General features: G+C 41.4%; 3 protein-coding genes and 1 long non-coding RNA gene across 9 annotated transcripts in view; 3 read left to right on the plus strand and 1 right to left on the minus strand.

Annotated features, from left to right (window-relative positions):
* Positions 1-18342, minus strand: part of LOC147351646 (uncharacterized) — a 70575-nt gene that overhangs the window by 12814 nt on the left and 39419 nt on the right. The window contains exon 2 of one of the 2 annotated variants that reach the window (XR_015147613.1): positions 17704-18184. The exons of the other annotated variant lie outside the window; for it this stretch is intronic. This is a non-coding gene — a long non-coding RNA (uncharacterized LOC147351646). Of the gene's footprint in view, positions 1-17703; positions 18185-18342 lie in introns of those variants that run through there. 2 annotated transcript variants of the gene reach the window in all.
* Positions 3809-4900, plus strand: LOC147351648 (uncharacterized). The gene has a single exon (XM_086357745.1). The coding sequence runs from the start codon at positions 3860-3862 to the stop codon at positions 4487-4489; it is 630 nt and encodes a 209-aa protein (XP_086213871.1). The 5' UTR covers positions 3809-3859; the 3' UTR covers positions 4490-4900.
* LOC147351649 (uncharacterized) lies at positions 9008-10065 on the plus strand. Its single transcript, XM_086360980.1, has one exon. The coding sequence runs from the start codon at positions 9060-9062 to the stop codon at positions 9657-9659; it is 600 nt and encodes a 199-aa protein (XP_086217106.1). The 5' UTR covers positions 9008-9059; the 3' UTR covers positions 9660-10065.
* Positions 15056-16127, plus strand: LOC147351650 (uncharacterized). 5 transcript variants are annotated; one of them, XM_086355415.1, is made up of 2 exons: positions 15056-15473; positions 15600-16127. In XM_086355415.1, the coding sequence occupies exons 1-2, from the start codon at positions 15071-15073 to the stop codon at positions 15716-15718; spliced, it is 522 nt and encodes a 173-aa protein (XP_086211541.1). In that variant the 5' UTR covers positions 15056-15070; the 3' UTR covers positions 15719-16127. The 5 variants fall into 5 exon arrangements, with proteins under 5 accessions (XP_086211541.1, XP_086211537.1, XP_086211538.1 ...); XM_086355411.1 differs by having other exon boundaries at positions 15071-15375; positions 15463-16127; XM_086355412.1 differs by having other exon boundaries at positions 15071-15207; positions 15304-16127.

Raw genomic sequence — 18342 nt, forward strand, 5'->3', positions numbered from 1 at the left:
CAAATGTGGTTTTCCTCAAGTGTAACCATGACCCCTTTGTTTGGAATGTTTCTCCCACTTTTCACTACCAGGCAAATGAGTAATAATTTTTAAAGTTCCATTGCCTACCCGTAAGTCATCCAAAAGCCTTCATTTACTCGACAAACATTTGTCGCTAACATGCTCTATCCCAGTAACCAAATTAAATTTTGTAGTTCATGCCTTCAGGGTGTCTGCATAACAGTAGTGGAATGACAGAAAGTAACTGTGGGACAGCAGAGAGTGCAAAATTCGGAGCACAATGCAGGGACAAATTGTATTTGAACAGGGTAGTTAATCATTGGGAAGAAGCATTCAGGGAAACCTGGGGTATGGACAGAGAAATAGTAGTTTGCAAAGATAACCACAATTATAAAACATTCCAAGAAGATGAAACGGCTTCAGCAAAGGCTTTCAAGCTTTATTTTCCACCTCTTCCTCAGCTGTCCTAAAACAGCTTAACTTCTGTTTAATCTTACAGATTTTTTTTTTTTTTTGGTCCTCTTAATGTTTCTATGCTTCTTTGGACTATTGCTTAAAGAAGGAGTAAGAATATACACTACATTATATGCTGTAGTAAAGATTCAAAACAAATATAAGATATTCAGCACAATGCTCAGTGAGCTCAGCACAATGCCTGGTAAATTTAGCATCAGTTCAGTTCAGTTCAGTTCAGTCGCTCAGTCGTGTCCGACTCTGCAACCCCATGAATCGCAGCACGCCAGGCCTCCCTGTCCATCACCAACTCCCGGACTTCATTCAAACTCACGTCCATCGAGTCGGTGATGCCATCCAGCCATCTCATCCTCTGTCGTCCCCTTTTCCTCCTGCCCCCAATCCCTCCCAGTATCAGAGTCTTTTCCAATGACTCAACTCTTCGCATGAGGTGGCCAAAGTACTGGAGTTTCAGCTTCAGCATCAGTCCCTCCAAAGAATACTCAGGGCTGATCTGCTTCAGAATGGACTGGTTGGATCTCCTTGCAGTCCAAGGGACTCTCAAGAGTCTTCTCCAACACCACAGTTCAAAAGCATCAATTCTTTGGCGCTCAGCTTTCTTCACAGTCCAACTCTCACATCCATACATGACCACGGGAAAAACCATAGCCTTGACTAGACCGACCTTTGTTGGCAAAGTAATGTCTCTGCTTTTCAATATGCTATCTAGGTTGGTCTTAACTTTCCTTCCAAGGAGTAAGTGTCTTTTAATTTCATGGCTGCAATCACCATCTGCAGTGATTTTGGAGCCCCCCAAAATAAAGTCTGACACTGTTTCCACTGTTTCCCCATCTATTTCCCATGAAGTGATGGGACCAGATGCCATGATTTTCATTTTCTGAATGTCGAGCTTTAAGCCAACTTTTTCACTCTCCACTTTCACTTTCATCAAGAGGCCTTTTAGTTCCTCTTCACTTTCTGCCATAAGGGTGGTGTCATCTGCATATCTGAGGTTATCGATATTTCTCCTGGCAATCTTGATTCCAGCTTGTGCTTCTTCCAGCCCAGCGTTTCTCATGATGTACTCTGCATAGAAGTTAAATAAACAGGGTGACAATATACAGCCTTGACGTACTCCTTTTCCTATCTGGAACCAGTCTGTTGTTCCATGTCCAGTTCTAACTGTTGTTGTCCAGTTCTAACCTGCATATAGGTTTCTCAAGAGGCAGGTCAGGTGGTCTAGTATTCCCATCTCTTTCAGAATTTTCCAATTTTTTGTGATCCACACAGTCAAAGGCTTTGGCATAGTCAATAAAGCAGAAATAGACGTTTTTCTGGAACTCTCTTGCTTTTTCAATGATCCAGTGGATGTTGGCAATTTGATCTCTGGTTCCTCTGCCTTTTCTAAAACCAGCTTGAACATCTGAAGTTCACGGTTCACGTATTGTTGAAGCCTGGCTTGGAGAATTCTGAGCATTACTTTACTAGCATGTGAGATGAGTGCAATTGTGCAGTAGTTTGAGCATTCTTTGGCATTGCCCTTCTTTGGGATTGGAATGAACACTGACCTTTTCCAGTCCTGTGGCAACTGCTGAGTTTTCCAAATTTGCTGGCATATTGAGTGCAGCACTTTCACAGCATCATCTTTCAGGATTTGAAATAGCTCAACTGGAATTCCATCACCTCCACTAGCTTTGTTCATAGTGATGCTTTCTAAGGCCCACTTGACTTCACATTCCAGGGTGTCTGGCTCTAGGTTAGTGATCACACCATCGTGATTATCTTGGTGGTAAAGATCTTTTTTGTACAGTTCTTCTGTGTATTCTTGCCACCTCTTCTTAATATCTTCTGCTTCTGTTAGGTCCATACCATTTCTGTCCTATATCGAGCCCATCTTTGCATGAAATGTTCCATTGGTATCTCTAATTTTCTTGAAGAAAAAAAATTTCTCTTCAAGAAATTTAGCATAATGCACAGTAAATAGTCTACAAATGATAGATATCATTATTCCTCACCTTATTGAAGATATATGAAACTTATCCACTTACTATATATGTTGATTTTAGTTCTTCATTTAAAAATAACATAGGAAGCTCAGTCCGGTGCTCTATGACAACCTAGCGGGTGGGATGGGATTGCGGTTTGAGGGCGGCTCAGATGGAGGGGACATATATATATACTTATGGCTGAATCACATTGTTGTACTGCAGAAACCTACTCAATATTATAAAGGAATTATCCTCCATTTAAAAAATAAAGACTTAAAAAAATAACTGTCATTCTTTTGAAAATGAAAGTCGCTCACTCGAGTCCAGGTCTTTGCAACCCAATGGACTACCCAGTCCATGGAATTCTCCAGGTCAGAATACTGGAATGGGGGGCCTTTCCCTTCTCCAGGGGATCTTCCCAACCCAGGGTTGAACCCAGATCTCCCACATTGCAGTTGGATTCTTTTCCAGCTGAGCTATCAGGGAAGCCCTTCATTTAACTATTGCCAAACTGTTTCTTATGGATGTGTCTCATACAAGCATCAACAGGAAAAAGATGAGGAGTTATCTGTCAAGTTCTCTTACTACCCAACAGAATTCTTGGATCCATATTTTTGAAGGCTTAATAATGCCAAACTTCTTTGTAATTAATGAATGCTTTTATAATGAAATATCTGTGTACATGTCTGACAACTAAAAGATAAATCAAAACAGCCCATTCTAGTTGCTTAGCCTGGGAGGCATACAGCAAAAATGTGTTTCTTCTATTTAAAAGCTGTGAGTACTGCTAAGTGCTTGAGATGGTGTGAAATCAGACACAGAATTTGAAAATTCCTTGTAGTCTACCTATCTTCCTGACCATCCAAGATGCACACTTAAGATCACATTCATCCATATTATTTCTGGGACATCCTCCCCCAAACATCTTTCTTTCTAATTCCTTTCCAGTGTTTCACCTGACCAGCACTTGTTCCCCTCACCCTTGACAACAAAATATACATGAGCCATATAAGAAATTTTTCTCTCTGAAGTTCAGAGAGCAGTGATAGGAGGGAATATCACATTCCAAAAAAAGATGCTAGAGTCAGATGATAAAAGCTGTATAGGACAATGAACCAACCAGTAGAAAAGGTGACACCCAAAAGAAAGAACTGGGACAGGGCTTTCAATTGGACACACAGGCACTTACCAGGAAAAGGAAAGGTATTATTTTCTCCATTTTGGACTACTGCATGAGAAACACACAATTATGTAATTAAATGATCAATTTTCCTAGGGGGTTAAACAATAACAAGGAAATGATGTAATGGTAGCAGCTCTTCAGCAGGATATAAAGGGGGCTGGGGACCAAGAAGACTCTCAGACTCAAGAAACTCACTTTCCTGGAAACTCACCCAGATCCTCCACCCTCTGACACCATGGTCAGCTCCTGTTGTGGCTCCGTCTGCTCTGACCAGAGCTGTGGCCGAAGTCTCTGCCAGGAGACCTGCTGCCGCCCCACCTGCTGCCGGACCACCTGCTGCAGGACCACCTGCTGCCGCCCCAGCTGTGGTGTGTCCAGCTGCTGCCGCCCGGTCTGCTGCCAGCCCACCTGCCCTCGCCCCACCTGCTGCATCTCTAGCTGCTACCGCCCCTCCTGCTGTGTTTCCAGCTGTGGTTCCAGCTGCTGCAGGCCTACCTGCTGCATCTCCAGCTGCTGCAGGCCCCAGTGCTGCCAGCCTGTGTGCTGCCAGCCCACCTGCCCTCGCCCCACCTGCTGCATCTCTAGCTGCTGCCGCCCCTCCTGCTGTGTTTCCAGCTGTGGGTCCAGCTGCTGCAGGCCTACCTGCTGCATCTCCAGCTGCTGCAGGCCCCGGTGCTGCCAGTCTGTGTGCTGCCAGCCCACCTGCTCCCGCATCTCCAGCTGCTGCCGCCCCTCTTGCTGTGGCTCCAGCTGCTGCCTGCGCCCAGTGTGTGGCCGGGTCTCCTGCCACACCACTTGCTATCGCCCCACCCGTGTCATCTCCACCTGCCCCCGCCCCGTGTGCTGTCCCTCCTCTTGCTGCTGAATCTCTGCTTTGAGCATACTGCTTCCTCATTTCCTCCCTCCCCACAAGTGCAGAGCTTCTTTTTAAAATGTGGAGGAGTCAAGAGAACTGGTCCTTTGAATTTCATAAACAAACACCAGACATACTGAGCCCACATTCTAACTTCTGTCCAAACTGCCTCCCTTCTAAGTAAGAACACTCAGAATGTTCAAGGAAATTACATTCTCCCAACACTCTTCCCTATTTTTTTAGGACATATGTTTTTCATGCCTTAGGAATTGTCTCCATCACTTGTGGGGCCACTGATTTTTATCTCTCTGACAGGGAAATCCAATGAAGATTTTTTGGTGTACTCTCTGTTAAAGATTTTCTTATGTCTTGTTATTTCCATGAACCTAAATAAACGTCCTCCTAGTGACACTGAAAATTGAATTTGATTGTTACTCTCTTTCTTTTTTTAAAGTATTTACATTTCATTCCAAAGTAATTGTATTTGCCTGCACTGCCAAACAGCACAAATTAATCAACCTTCAAGAGAGGTCAAATAACACTGGTCACTATTAGTTATGTTCAGAAAATAGATAAATAATCACTTTCTAGTCTTTATCGGGCAAAAGGGTGAAACTGTAGTGATAAAGCATCTATGAATATAATAACAGGAGGAAAGTTTTGGAAAGATTGAACACAATTCATGAGTTTTAACACCACCACCTTTCAGGGTTTTTTGCACTTATTAAAGCAACGGATAGATGTATTTTCTGCTTTGGGTCACATGCCATGAGTGCTTCGTCCACATACACAGTGAAAATGCTAGTCACTCAGCCGGGTCCAGCTCTATGTGACCCTGTGGATTGTAGCCCAGCAGGTCCTCTGTCCATGAAATTCTGCAGGCAAGAATACTGGAGTAGATTGCCATTCTGTTCTCCAGGGGATCTTCCTGCCCGAGGGGTCGAACCCAGGTCTCCTGCATTGCCAACAGATTCTTTATCTTCTGAGCCACAGTGGAAGCCCCTACATATACAGTGGAGTTCTGCTTTATTTTTGTAGCCAGAGCTTCAATAGATTTGATTTATTATTATTATTCAGACTATTCCATTTATTCTGCTTTATAGAGGGGCTACTTTCAGTGCCCGGAAGGTAATATAAATGATTGAAACAGACTTTATGACAGTTCCTAGGTATTGCTGGAATGTGTGATTTTATGTTCAAGAGAAAAAAGGGAACTTTCTAGTGCCATGCTTAGATGTCCACTGAAACTTTTTCTTAGACTGATTTCTCCAACTGTCCACTTCTGCTCACTTCCCTTCTCTTTCCTTCTACAACTGCTAATCTCACAAGCACTTCTCAATAAATATCCTGTTTGCATATTTCAATCTCTGGGTCTGCTTCCTAGGGAACTCAAACAGTCCCCCAAAGCAATTGGTAATTCATAATAATTAATCTGAGAGCTGGAAAGACTGCCTGAAATGTAGTTTTCATCTTTTAGTATATAATATGTACGAGCTTAAACATAAATATAGAAAGCTTATGAAACTGAATCTGTAGAGAGAACTGTGAATTTTATCTAAATTACATATATTCTTTTCTAAAGGTCTTATGTCACTTATACATAAACACATGGCTTTTTAAAAAATTTAAATAGCACAGAAGAATGTGATCAAAATTTAGTTTCCTATCATTAGGCTTTGGCAATCCCATTCAAAACCTAGTTTTACAAATGGAGATACATTCTTATTGAATGCATGTGTATGACATTTATGTCTTTATTCACTAACCCAGCTTTAGCTGTACATTTTTTTGTTCTGATGTTTACTCAAATATTTTTTGGCCTTCAGGAAATGTTAATACATTCCTCCAATACCAGGTAAGTATATTATTTTACAGATTTGTTTACATATTTTTATATTTTAGCACAGATCTGTGAATTCATTTTCCCATTATATTTTATGAAGAAATCGTGCTAAATGCATAGGAAATCCATCAGTTTTCTATATCAGCCAACTTCACTGCTGACAGTAATATTCAGTTGATTCTGTGGGATTTTCTAGACACACAGTCATGGCGGCTAATAGCCCCCAGCCTCAGGTAGGTCTCCAGATTCATTCCACAGTTACCCACAGTGTAACCGCATTATTATAGACGTATGGGCTTTCCTTTCATTCCTGTCTTGCTTTCCCACTTCCTCAGGTGTACTTCCCAGAATTGCCCCCCAAAGTAAACTACTTGCACTCACATCTTTGTCTCAATATATACTTTTAAACCAGGGATGGTTGCTAATTCTCACAAAAGAGAGCTAAATTGGAATGTCCAGAAGTGAAGGGAACCAGTGTCAACATATGTATTCACCTCCTTTCTATCATATCTGCTTCTGTGTTAATACAGTATATGTATGTATGGTGTCCTATAAGTAAGTTCGATTCTGTGCATCAAATTTGAACTTCCACAAATGTGTTTTATCAGATGACACGTTGCTTGCCACTTAAACAAATGTGGTTTTCCTCAAGTATAACCATGATCCCTTTGTTTGGACTGTTTCTCCCACTTTTCTCAACCAGGCAAAACAGACATATTTTTTAAAGGACCATTACATACCCTTAATTTATCCAAAAGCCTTCATTCACTCGACAAACATTTGTCACTAATATGCTCTGTCCCAGGAACAAAATTAAATTTTATAGTTCATGCCCTCAGGGTGTCTGCATTGCAGAGAGTGCTAAATTCAGAGCACAATGCAGTGACAAATTATATTTGAACAGGGTAGGTAATCATTTGGAGGAAGCATACAGGGGAAACCTGGGTTTTGAGAGAGGAATAGGAGTTTGCAGAGATAATGACAAAGATGAAACATGGAATGAAGCAGCTTCAGCAAAGGGTTGCAAGCTTTATTTTTCACCCCTTCTTCAGCTGTCCTAAAACAGCTTAACTTCTGTTTAATCTTACAGAAGTTTTTTTTTTTTTTTTTTCTTTTCCTTTTAACGTTTCTATGCTTCTTTGGCCTGTTGCTTAAAGAAGTAGTAAGAAAACACATTATATTATATGCAGCATTACAGATTCAAAACAAATATAAGGTATTCAGCACAATGCTCAGTGAACTCAGCACAGAGTCTAGTGAGTTTAGCATAATGAATAGTAAATATTCTACAGATGATAAATATTATTATTCTTCACCTTTTATTGAAGATGTGTGGAACTTTTCCATGTACTGTATATGTCAATTTTAGTTCTTCAGTTAAAAATAACATAGGAAGCTCAGTCCTATGCTCTATCACAACCTAGAGGGGTGGGATGTGATTGGAGTGGGAGGGCAGATCAGAGGGAGGGGATATATATATATATATATATATATATATACTTATGGCTGAATCACATTGTTGTACTGCAGAAAGCTACAAAAGCTTGTAAAGAAATTATCCTCCAATTAAAAAAATAAAGACTTAAAAAAATAACTGTCATTCTTTTGAAAATGAAAGTCACTCAGTCATGTCCAGCTCTTTGTAACCCCATGAACTATACAGTGCATGGAATTATCCTGGCCAGAATACAGGAATGGGTAGTTGTTCGCTTCTCCAGGGGATCTTCCCAACCCAGGGATCGAACCCAGGTCTCCCACATTGCAGGCGGATTTTTTCCCAGCTGAGCTATTAGAAAGCGCTTCTTTTAACTATTGCCAAACTCTTTCTTATGCGTATGTCTCATTCAAGCATATACAGGAAAAAGATGAGGAGTTATCTGTCAAGTTCTCTTACTACCCAACAGAATGTCTTGGATCCGTATTATTGAAGACTTAATAATTCCAAACATGTTTATATATAATGAATGCTTTTGTAATGAAATATCCTGTGTACAGGTCTGACAACTAAAAGATAAACCAAAATATCCCCTTCTGGTTGCCTAGCCTGAGAGACATACAGCAAAAATGTGTTTCTTCTATTTAAAAGCTGTGAGTACTGCTAGCAGTGCTTGAGACAGTGGAATGAAATCAGACACAGAATTTGAAACTTCCTTGTAGTGTAACTATCTTCCTCACCATCCAAGATGCCCACATAGGATCACATTCATTCATATAATATGTGGAACACCCTCCCCCCAAACATCTTTCTTTCTAATTCCTTTTCATGTTTAACCTCACCAGCACTTATTCCCCACAGCCTTGACAACAAAATATGCATGAGTCATATAAGAAATTTTTTCTCTCTGAAGTTCAGAGAGCAGTGATAGGAGAGAAGATCACATTTAAAAAAAAAGTGTTAGAGAGTCATACGACTAATGCTTTCTAAGCATTGAACCAACCAGGAATAAAGGTGACACCTACTAGGGAAGGCTAGGACAGGGCTTTCAATTGGATACACAGGCGCTTACCAGGAAAAGGAATGGTATTATTTTTTCCATTTTCGAATACTGAATAAGAAACACACAATTATGTAATTAAATGATCAATTTTCCTAAGAGGGTAAACAATAACAAGGAAATAATGATGTCATGAGAGCAGATCTTCAGCAGGATATAAAGAGGGCTGGGGACCGAGAAGACTCTCAGACTCAAGAAACTCACTTTCCTGGAAACTCACCCAGAACTTCCACCCTCTAACACCATGGTCAGCTCCTGTTGTGGCTCCGTCTGCTCTGACCAGAGCTGTGGCCGAAGTCTCTGCCTGGAGACCTGCTGCCGCCCCACCTGCTGCAGGACCACATGCTGCAGGACCACCTGCTGCCGCCCCAGCTGTGGTGTGTCCAGCTGCTGCCGCCCGGTCTGCTGCCAGCCCACCTGCCCTCGCCCCACCTGCTGCATCTCTAGCTGCTACCGCCCCTCCTGCTGCGTTTCCAGCTGTGGTTCCAGCTGCTGCAGGCCCCAGTGCTGCCAGCCTGTGTGCTGCCAGCCCACCTGCTCTCGCCCCACCTGCTGCATCTCTAGCTGCTGCCGCCCCTCCTGCTGTGGGTCCAGCTGCGGTTCCAGCTGCTGCAGGCCTACCTGCTGCATCTCCAGCTGCTGCAGGCCCCGGTGCTGCCAGTCTGTGTGCTGCCAGCCCACCTGCTCCCGCATCTCCAGCTGCTGCCGCCCCTCTTGCTGTGGCTCCAGCTGCTGCCTGCGCCCAGTGTGTGGCCGGGTCTCCTGCCACACCACTTGCTATCGCCCCACCTGTGTCATCTCCACCTGCCCCCGCCCCGTGTGCTGTCCCTCCTCTTGCTGCTGAATCTCTGCTTTGAGCATACTGCTTCCTCATTTCCTCCCTCCCCACAGTTGCAGAGCTTCTTTTTAAAATGTGGAAGATTCAAGAGAACTGGTCCCTTGAATTGATAAGCAAACACCAGACATAATGAGCCCACGTTCTATCTTCTCTCCACAGTCCCTCCCATACAAATGAGATCACTCAGAATCTCCCAGGAAATTACAATTTCTAAACACTCCTCCCTTTTTCTTCAGGATATCTCTTAATCATGCTTAAGGAATTTGTCTCCATCACTTGTGGGTCCACTGATTTTTACCTCTGATATGGAAATACAATGAAGATTTTTTGGTGTACTCTTTGGTAAAGATTTTCTTATGTCTTGTTATTTCCATGAACCTAAATAAATGTCTCCCTATTGGCACTGAAATTTGAATCTGATTGTTAGTCTCTTTCTTTTTTAAAAAGGATTTACATCTCAACCCAAAGTAATTGAATTTTGCCTGCACCTGCCAAACAGCACAAATTAATCAACCTTCAAGAGAGGTCAAATGATACTGATCACTACTAGTTACGTCTAGAAAATAAATTAATCATTTTCTAGTCTTTTTGGGGAAAGGAGGTGAAACTGAAGTGATAGAGCATCTATGAAGATAATAACATGAGAAAAGATTTAGAAAGATTGAACACAATTCATGATTTTTAACAACATCAGCTTTCAAGGTTTTTTCACCTATAAAAGCAGTGGATAGATATTTTAGTAAAGTCTATGTATTTTCTACTTTGAGTCACATACAGTGAGACCTTCGTCCACATATACAGTGAAAATGTTAGTCACTCAGCTGGGTCCAACTCTATGCGACCCCGTGGATTGTAGCTCAGCAGGCTCCTCTGTCCATGAAATTCTGCAGGCAAGAATACTGTAGTGGGTTGCCATTCCATTCCTCTGGGGATCTTTCTGCCCCAGGGATCAAACCCATGTCTCTTGCATTGCGGGCAGATTCTTTATCTTATGAGCCAACATGGAAGCCCCTACAGGTATACAGTGGGATTCTGCTTTATTCTGGTAGCCAGAGCTTCAGTAGATTTGGTTTATCATTATTATTACTATTCAGAATATTCAGTTTATTCTGACTTATAGTAGGGCTACCTTCAGTGCCAGGCAGGTGATATAAATGAATGAAACAGACTTGGTGACAGTTCCTTGGTATTGCTGGTGACTGTGATTTTATGTCCAAGACAAAAAAAGGGACCTTTCCAGTACCATGCTTAGATGTCCACTGAAACTATCCCAGCTTGATTTCTCCAACTGTCCACTTCTGCTCACTTCCCATCTCTTTCCTCCTAGAACTACTAGTCCCAAGAGCACGTCTCGATAAATACTCTGTTTGCTAATTTTCACCTCTGTGTCTGCTTCCTAGGGAACTCAAACAGTCCCAAAAAGCAATTTGTAATTCACAACAGTTAATCTGAGAGCTGGAAAGACTGCCTGAAATGTAGTTTTCATCTTTTAGTGTATAGTAAGTAGAAGCTTAATCATAATCCAAGAAAACTTATGGAAATGAATCTGTAGCGAGAACTGTGAATTTTATTTAAAGTACTTTTATTTTTTTCTAAGGATTTTATGTCACCTATACACACACATGCTTTTTTTAAAATTTTGAATAACACAAAAGAATGATCAAAATAGTTGCCCATCATTTGTCTTTGCCAATCCCATTCAAAACCAATTTTTACAAATGGAGATACATTCTTATTGAATCTTTTTGTATGACATTTGAGACAGTAAGGAGAGGGAGAGGGTGGGATGATTTGGGAGAATGGCATTGAAACATGTATAATATCATATAAGAAATGAATCGCCAGTCCAGGTTCAATGCAGGATACAGGATGCTTGGGGCTGGTGCACTGGGATGACCCAGAGTGATGGTATGGGGAGGGAGGTGGGAGAGGGGGTTCAGGATGGGGAACATGTGTACACTCATGGCAGATTCATGTTGATGTATGGCAAAACCAATACAATATTGTAATTAGTCTCCAATTAAAATAAATAAATTTAAATTAAAAAAAAATAATAAAATAAAAATTTTGAATAACACAAAAGAGTGATCAAAATAGTTACCCATCATTTGTCTTTGCCAATACCACTCAAAACAAATTTTTACAAATGGAGATACATTCTTATTGAACGCTTTTGTATGACATTTATGTCTTTATTCAGAAACCCAGCTTTACTTGTACATGTTTTTTTTGTTCTGATATTTATTCAAATATTATTTTTTAGCCTTCAGGCAATGTTAATACATTCCTCCAATACCTGGTAAGTATATTATTTGACAGATTTGTTTGCATATTTTTTATATTTATTGTTGAGAACTGTGAATACATGTTTCCCGTTAGATTTTATGAAGAAATATTGCTAAGTGCATAAGAAATCTATCAGTGTTCTAAGCCAGTCAACTTCACTGTTAACAATAATATTCAGGTGATTCTTTGGGATTTTCTAGACGTATAATCATGGTGGTGAATAGCCCCCAGCCTCAGGTATGTCCCCGGATACATTCCTCAGTTACCCACAGTGGCAACCTCATTATTAACCCAGACTTACGGGTTTTTCTTTCGTTCCTGCCTTGCTTTCTCATTTCCTCATGTGTATGTCCCAGAATCCACCTCTTTCCCCCGCCTCCACCAAGTGAAATACTTGCACTCACATTTATGTTTCAATATCTATTTTGGGTGCAATTGAAACAAAGACAATAGACGTTCAGCAAATATTTTTTGTTGATTGATACTAAACCAGTGGTGGTGGTTAGTTCTCCCGAAAGAGCTAAATTGGGGTGTCTGCAAGTGAAGAGAACCAGTGTCAACACTTGTGTTCTCCTCCTTTCTATCATATCTGTTTCTTTGTTAATGCAGTATATGTATCCATGGTGTCCTATAAGTATGTACGATTCTATGGATCAAAGTTGAACTTCCACAAGTGTGTTTTATCAGGTGACATGTGGCTTGCCACATAAACAAATGTGGTTTTCCTCAGGTGTAACCATGACCCCGTTGATGGAATGTTTCTCCCACTTTTCTCTACCAGGAAAAAAGACATATTTTTTAAAGGACCATTATATACCTGTAAGTCATCCAAAAGCCTTCATTCACTCGACAAACATTTGTCACTCATGTGCTCTGTCCCAGTAACAAAAATAAAATTTATAGTTCATGCCTTCAGGGTGTCTGCGTAACAATAGTGGAATGACAGAAAGTAACTGTGGTGCATCAGAGTGCAAAAAACAGAGCACAATGCAGAGACAAATTGCATTTAAACAGGGTAGTTAATCATTGGGAGGAAGCAAGTAGTGTAAACCTGGGGTTTTGAGAGAGGAATAGGAGTTTGCAAAGGTAATGACAAAGATGAAACATTCCAGGAAGATGACATGGCTTCAGAAAAGGTTTGCAAGCTTTATTTTTTACCTCTTCCTCAGCTGTCCTAAACAGCTTACTGCTACTGCTAAGTCACTTCAGTCGTGTCCGATTCTGTGTGACCCCATAGACGGCAGCCCACCAGGCTCCCCCGTCCCTGGAATTCTCCAAGCAAGAACACTGGAGTGGGTTGCCATTTCCTTCTCCAATGCATGAAAGTGAAAAGTGAAGTCGTGTCCGACTCTTAGTGACCCCATGGACTGTAGCCCACCAGGCTCTTCCATCCATGGGATTTTCCAGGCAAGAATACAGGAGTTCTGTTTAATCTTAAACAAATTTTTTTTTGCTCTTAACGTTTCTATGCTTCTTCGGACTATTGCTTAAAGAAACACGTGTATACCTGTGGCGGATTCATTTTGATGTTTGGCAAAACTAATACAATTATGTAAAGATTAAAAATAAAATAAAATTAGAAAAAAAAAATTAAAAAAAAAAAAGTAGTAATAATACACACTGTACTATATTTTGCTTTAAAGATTCAAAACAAAAATAAGATATTCAGCACAATGCTCAGTGAACTCAGCACAATGCCTGGTAAATTTAGCATAATGCATAGTAAATACAAATGATAAATATCATTATTCCTCACCTTTTATTGAAGATGTATGGATATATGTTGATTTTAGTTCTTCATTTAAAAATAATATAGGAAGCTCAGTCTGGTGTTCTCTGACAACCTAGAGGGGTGGGATGGGATTGGGGTGGAGGGCAGATCAGAGGGAGGGGACATATATACTTATGCCTGAATCACATTGTTGTACTGCAGAAAGCTACACAACCTTGTAAAGGAATTATCCTCCAATTAAAAAATAAAGACTTAAAAAAATAACTGTCATCCTTTTGAAAATGAAAGTTGCTCAGTCATGTCCAGCTCTTTGTGACCCCATAGACTATATAGTCCATGGAATTCTCCAGGTCAGAATACTGGAATTGGTAGCCATTCCCTTCTCCAGGGGATCTTACCAACCCAGAGATCGAACCAAGGTCTCCCACATTGAAGGCAAATCCTTTACCAGCTGACTTACCAGGGAAGCCCTTTTTTAAACTATTGTCATGCTGTTTCTTATGCATGTGTCTCATTCAAGTATCTACAGGAAAAGGATGAGGAGTTATCTGTCAAGTTCTCTTACTACGCAACAGAATTCTTGGATCCATAGTTTTGAACGTTTAATCATTCCAAACATGTTTATATACAGTGAATGCTTTTAAAATGAAATATCCTGTGTACAAGTTTGACAACTTAAAGATAAATCAAAACATCCATTCTGGTTGCCTAGCCTGGGAGTCGTACAGCAAAAATGTGTTTCTTCTATTTAAAAGCTGTGAGTACTGCTAAGGGCTTGAGACAGTGGAGTGAAATCAGACACAGAATGTGAAACTTTCTTGTGGTCTACCTATCTTCCTGACCATCCAAGATGCACACTTAGGGTCACATTCATCCATATTATTTCTGGGACATCTTCCCCCAAACATCTTTCTTTCTAATTCCTTTCCAGTGTTTCACCTGACCAGCACTTGTTCCCCTCACCCTTGACAACAAAATATACATGAGCTGTATAAGAAATTTTTCTCTCTGAAGTTCAGAGAGCAGTGATAGGAGAGAATATCACATTCCAAAAAAAGATACTAGAGTCAGATGATAAAAGCTGTATAGGACATTGAACCAACCAATAGAAAAGGTGACACCCAAAAGGAAGAACTGGGACAGGGCTTTCAATTGGACACACAGGCACTTACCAGGAAAAGGAAAAGTATTGTTTTCTCCATTTTGGACTACTGCATGAGAAACACACAATTATGTAATTAAATGATCAATTTTCCTAGGGGGTTAAACAATAACAAGGAAATGATGTAATGGTAGCAGCTCTTCAGCAGGATATAAAGGGGGCTGTGGGCCGAGAAGACTCTCAGACTCAAGAAACTCACTTTCTGAAACTCAGCCAGAACCTCCACCTTCTAACACCATGGTCAGCTCCTGTTGTGGCTCCGTCTGCTCTGACCAGAGCTGTGGCCGAAGTCTCTGCCAGGAGACCTGCTGCCGCCCCACCTGCTGCCGCCCCACCTGCTGCAGGACCACCTGCTGCCGCCCCAGCTGCGGTGTGTCCAGCTGCTGCCGCCCGGTCTGCTGCCAGCCCACCTGCCCTCGCCCCACCTGCTGCATCTCTAGCTGCTACCGCCCCTCCTGCTGTGGTTCCAGCTGTGGTTCCAGCTGCTGCAGGCCTACTTGCTGCATCTCCAGCTGCTGCAGGCCCCAGTGCTGCCAGCCTGTGTGCTGCCAGCCCACCTGCTCTCGCCCCACCTGCCGCATCTCTAGCTGCTGCCGCCCCTCCTGCTGTGGGTCCAGCTGCGGTTCCAGCTGCTGCAGGCCTACCTGCTGCATCTCCAGCTGCTGCAGGCCCCGGTGCTGCCAGTCTGTGTGCTGCCAGCCCACCTGCTCCCGCATCTCCAGCTGCTGCCGCATCTCCAGCTGCTGCCGCCCCTCTTGCTGTGGCTCCAGCTGCTGCCTGCGCCCAGTGTGTGGCCGGGTCTCCTGCCACACCACTTGCTATCGCCCCACCTGTGTCATCTCCACCTGCCCCCGCCCCGTCTGCTGTCCCTCCTCTTGCTGCTGAATCTCTGCTTTGAACATACTGCTTCCTCATTTCCTCCCTCCCCACAGTTGCAGAGCTTCTTTTTAAAATGTGGAAGATTCAAGAGAACTGGTCCCTTGAATTGATAAGCAAACACCAGACATAATGAGCCCACGTTCTATCTTCTCTCCACAGTCCCTCCCATACAAATGAGATCACTCAGAATCTCCCAGGAAATTACAATTTCTAAACACTCCTCCCTTTTTCTTCAGGATATCTCTTAATCATGCTTAAGGAATTTGTCTCCATCACTTGTGGGTCCACTGATTTTTACCTCTGATATGGAAATACAATGAAGATTTTTTGGTGTACTCTTTGGTAAAGATTTTCTTATGTCTTGTTATTTCCATGAACCTAAATAAATGTCCCCCTATTGGCACTGAAATTTGAATCTGATTGTTAGTCTCTTTCTTTTTTAAAAAGGATTTACATTTCAACCCAAAGTAATTGAATTTTGCCTGCACCTGCCAAACAGCACAAATTAATCAACCTTCAAGAGAGGTCAAATGATACTGATCACTACTAGTTACGTCTAGAAAATAAATTAATCATTTTCTAGTCTTTATGGGGAAAGGAGGTGAAACTGAAGTGATAGAGCATCTATGCATATAATAACATGAGAAAAGATTTGGAAAGATTGAGCACAATTCATAATTTTTAACAACACCACCTTTCAGGGTTTTTTCACCTACAAAAGCAGCAGATAGATAGGTTAGTAAAGTCTATCTAATTTCTGTTTCGGGTCACATACAATGAGTCTTTCATCCACGTACACAGTTGAAATGTTAGTCACTCAGCCGTGTCCAACTCTATGCGACCCTGTGGATTGTATCCCACGAGGCTCCTCTGTCCACGGATTCTGCAGGTAAGAATACTGTAGTGGGTTGCCATTCCATTCTCCAGGGGATCTTTCTGCCCCAGGGATCAAACCCAGGTCTCCTGCACTGTGGGCAGATTCTTTATCTTCTAAGCCACCATAGAAGCCCCTGTACATACAGTGGAGTTCTTCTTTATTCTGGTAGCCAGAGCTTCAGTAGATTTGGTTTATTATTATTATTACTATTCAGAATATTCAGTTGATTCTGTCTTATAGTGGGGCTACCTTCAGTGCCAGGCAGGTGATATAAAGCAATGAAACAGACCTGGTGACAGTTTCTTGGTGTTGCTGGTGACTCTGATTTTATGTCCAAGAGTAAAAAGGGACCTTTCCAGTGCCATGCTTAGACGTCCACTGAAACTCTATCCTAGCTTGATTTCTCCAACTGTCCACTTCTGCTCACTTCCTTCCCTTTCCGCCTAGCAGTACTAATCCCAAGATCACTTCTCAATAAACACCCTGTTTGCTAATTTTCATCTCTGGGTCTTCTTCCTAGGGAACTCAAACAGTCCCGAAAAGCAATTTGTAATTCACAACAGTTAATTTGAGAGCTGGAAAGACTGACTGCAACGTAGTCATCATCTTTTAGTATATAATAAGACTTCCCTGGTGGCTCAGATGGTAAATCATCTGTCTACAATGTGGGAGACCCGGGTTCAATCCCTGGTTTGGGAAGATCTCCTGGAGAAGTAAATGGCAACCCACTCCAATATTCTTGCCTGGAAAATCCCATGGACAGAGGAGCTTGGTAGGCTACAGTCCATGGGGTCACAAAGAGTCAGACAAGACTGAGCGATAATATAAGTACAAACTTAAACACAAACATATAAAACTTATGGAACTGAATTTGTAGAGAGAACTGTGAATTTTATCTGAAGTACTTTAATTCTTTTCTAAGGATTTTATGTCACTTATACACAAACACATGCTTTAAAAAAAAAAAAATTGAATAACACAAAAGAATGTGATCATAAGTGAGTTGCCCATCATTTGTCTTTGCCAATCCCATTCAAAACCAATTTTACAAATTTATATACATTCTTACTGAATCCTTTTGTGGGACATTTATGTCTTTATTCACAAACTCACCTTTTTTGTACTTTTTTTAATGATGTTTATTCAAATATTATTTTTTGGCCTTCAGGCAATGTTAATACATTCCTCCAATACCAGATAAGTGTACTATTTGACAGATTTGTTTACATATCTTTTTATATTTATTGCTCAGATCTGTGAATTCATTTTGCCATTACATCTTATGAAGAAATATAAAAGTGCATAAGAAATCTATCAATTTTCTAAGATAGCCAGCGTCACTGTTAACAATAATATTCAGTTGATTCTGTGGGATTTTCTAGGCATATAACGGTGGCAGCTAATATTTCCCAGCCTCAGGTAGGCCCCAGAGTCATTCCTCAGTTACCCACCATGGCAACTGCATTATTGACCCAGACTTTTGGCTTTTTCTTTCTTTCCTGTCTTCCTTTCCCACTTCTTCACGTGTACTTCCGAGAATTGCTGCCCCAGGTGAACTACTTGCACTCACATCTTTGTTTCAGTATCTACTTTGGCTGCAATTCAAACAAAGACAGTAGATGTTCAGCAAATATTTTTAGCTGATTGACATTAAACCAGTGATGGTGGTTATTTCTCAGAAAAGAGAGCTAAACTGGGATGTCTGGAAGTGAAGAGAACCAGTATCAACATTTGTACTCACCTCCTTTCTATT

Source organism: Bos grunniens, chromosome 19 (assembly GCF_055505025.1).
Source record: "Bos grunniens cultivar Pamir isolate PY7600 chromosome 19, Bosgru_T2T1.0, whole genome shotgun sequence".
Taxonomy (NCBI): Eukaryota; Metazoa; Chordata; class Mammalia; order Artiodactyla; family Bovidae; genus Bos; species Bos grunniens.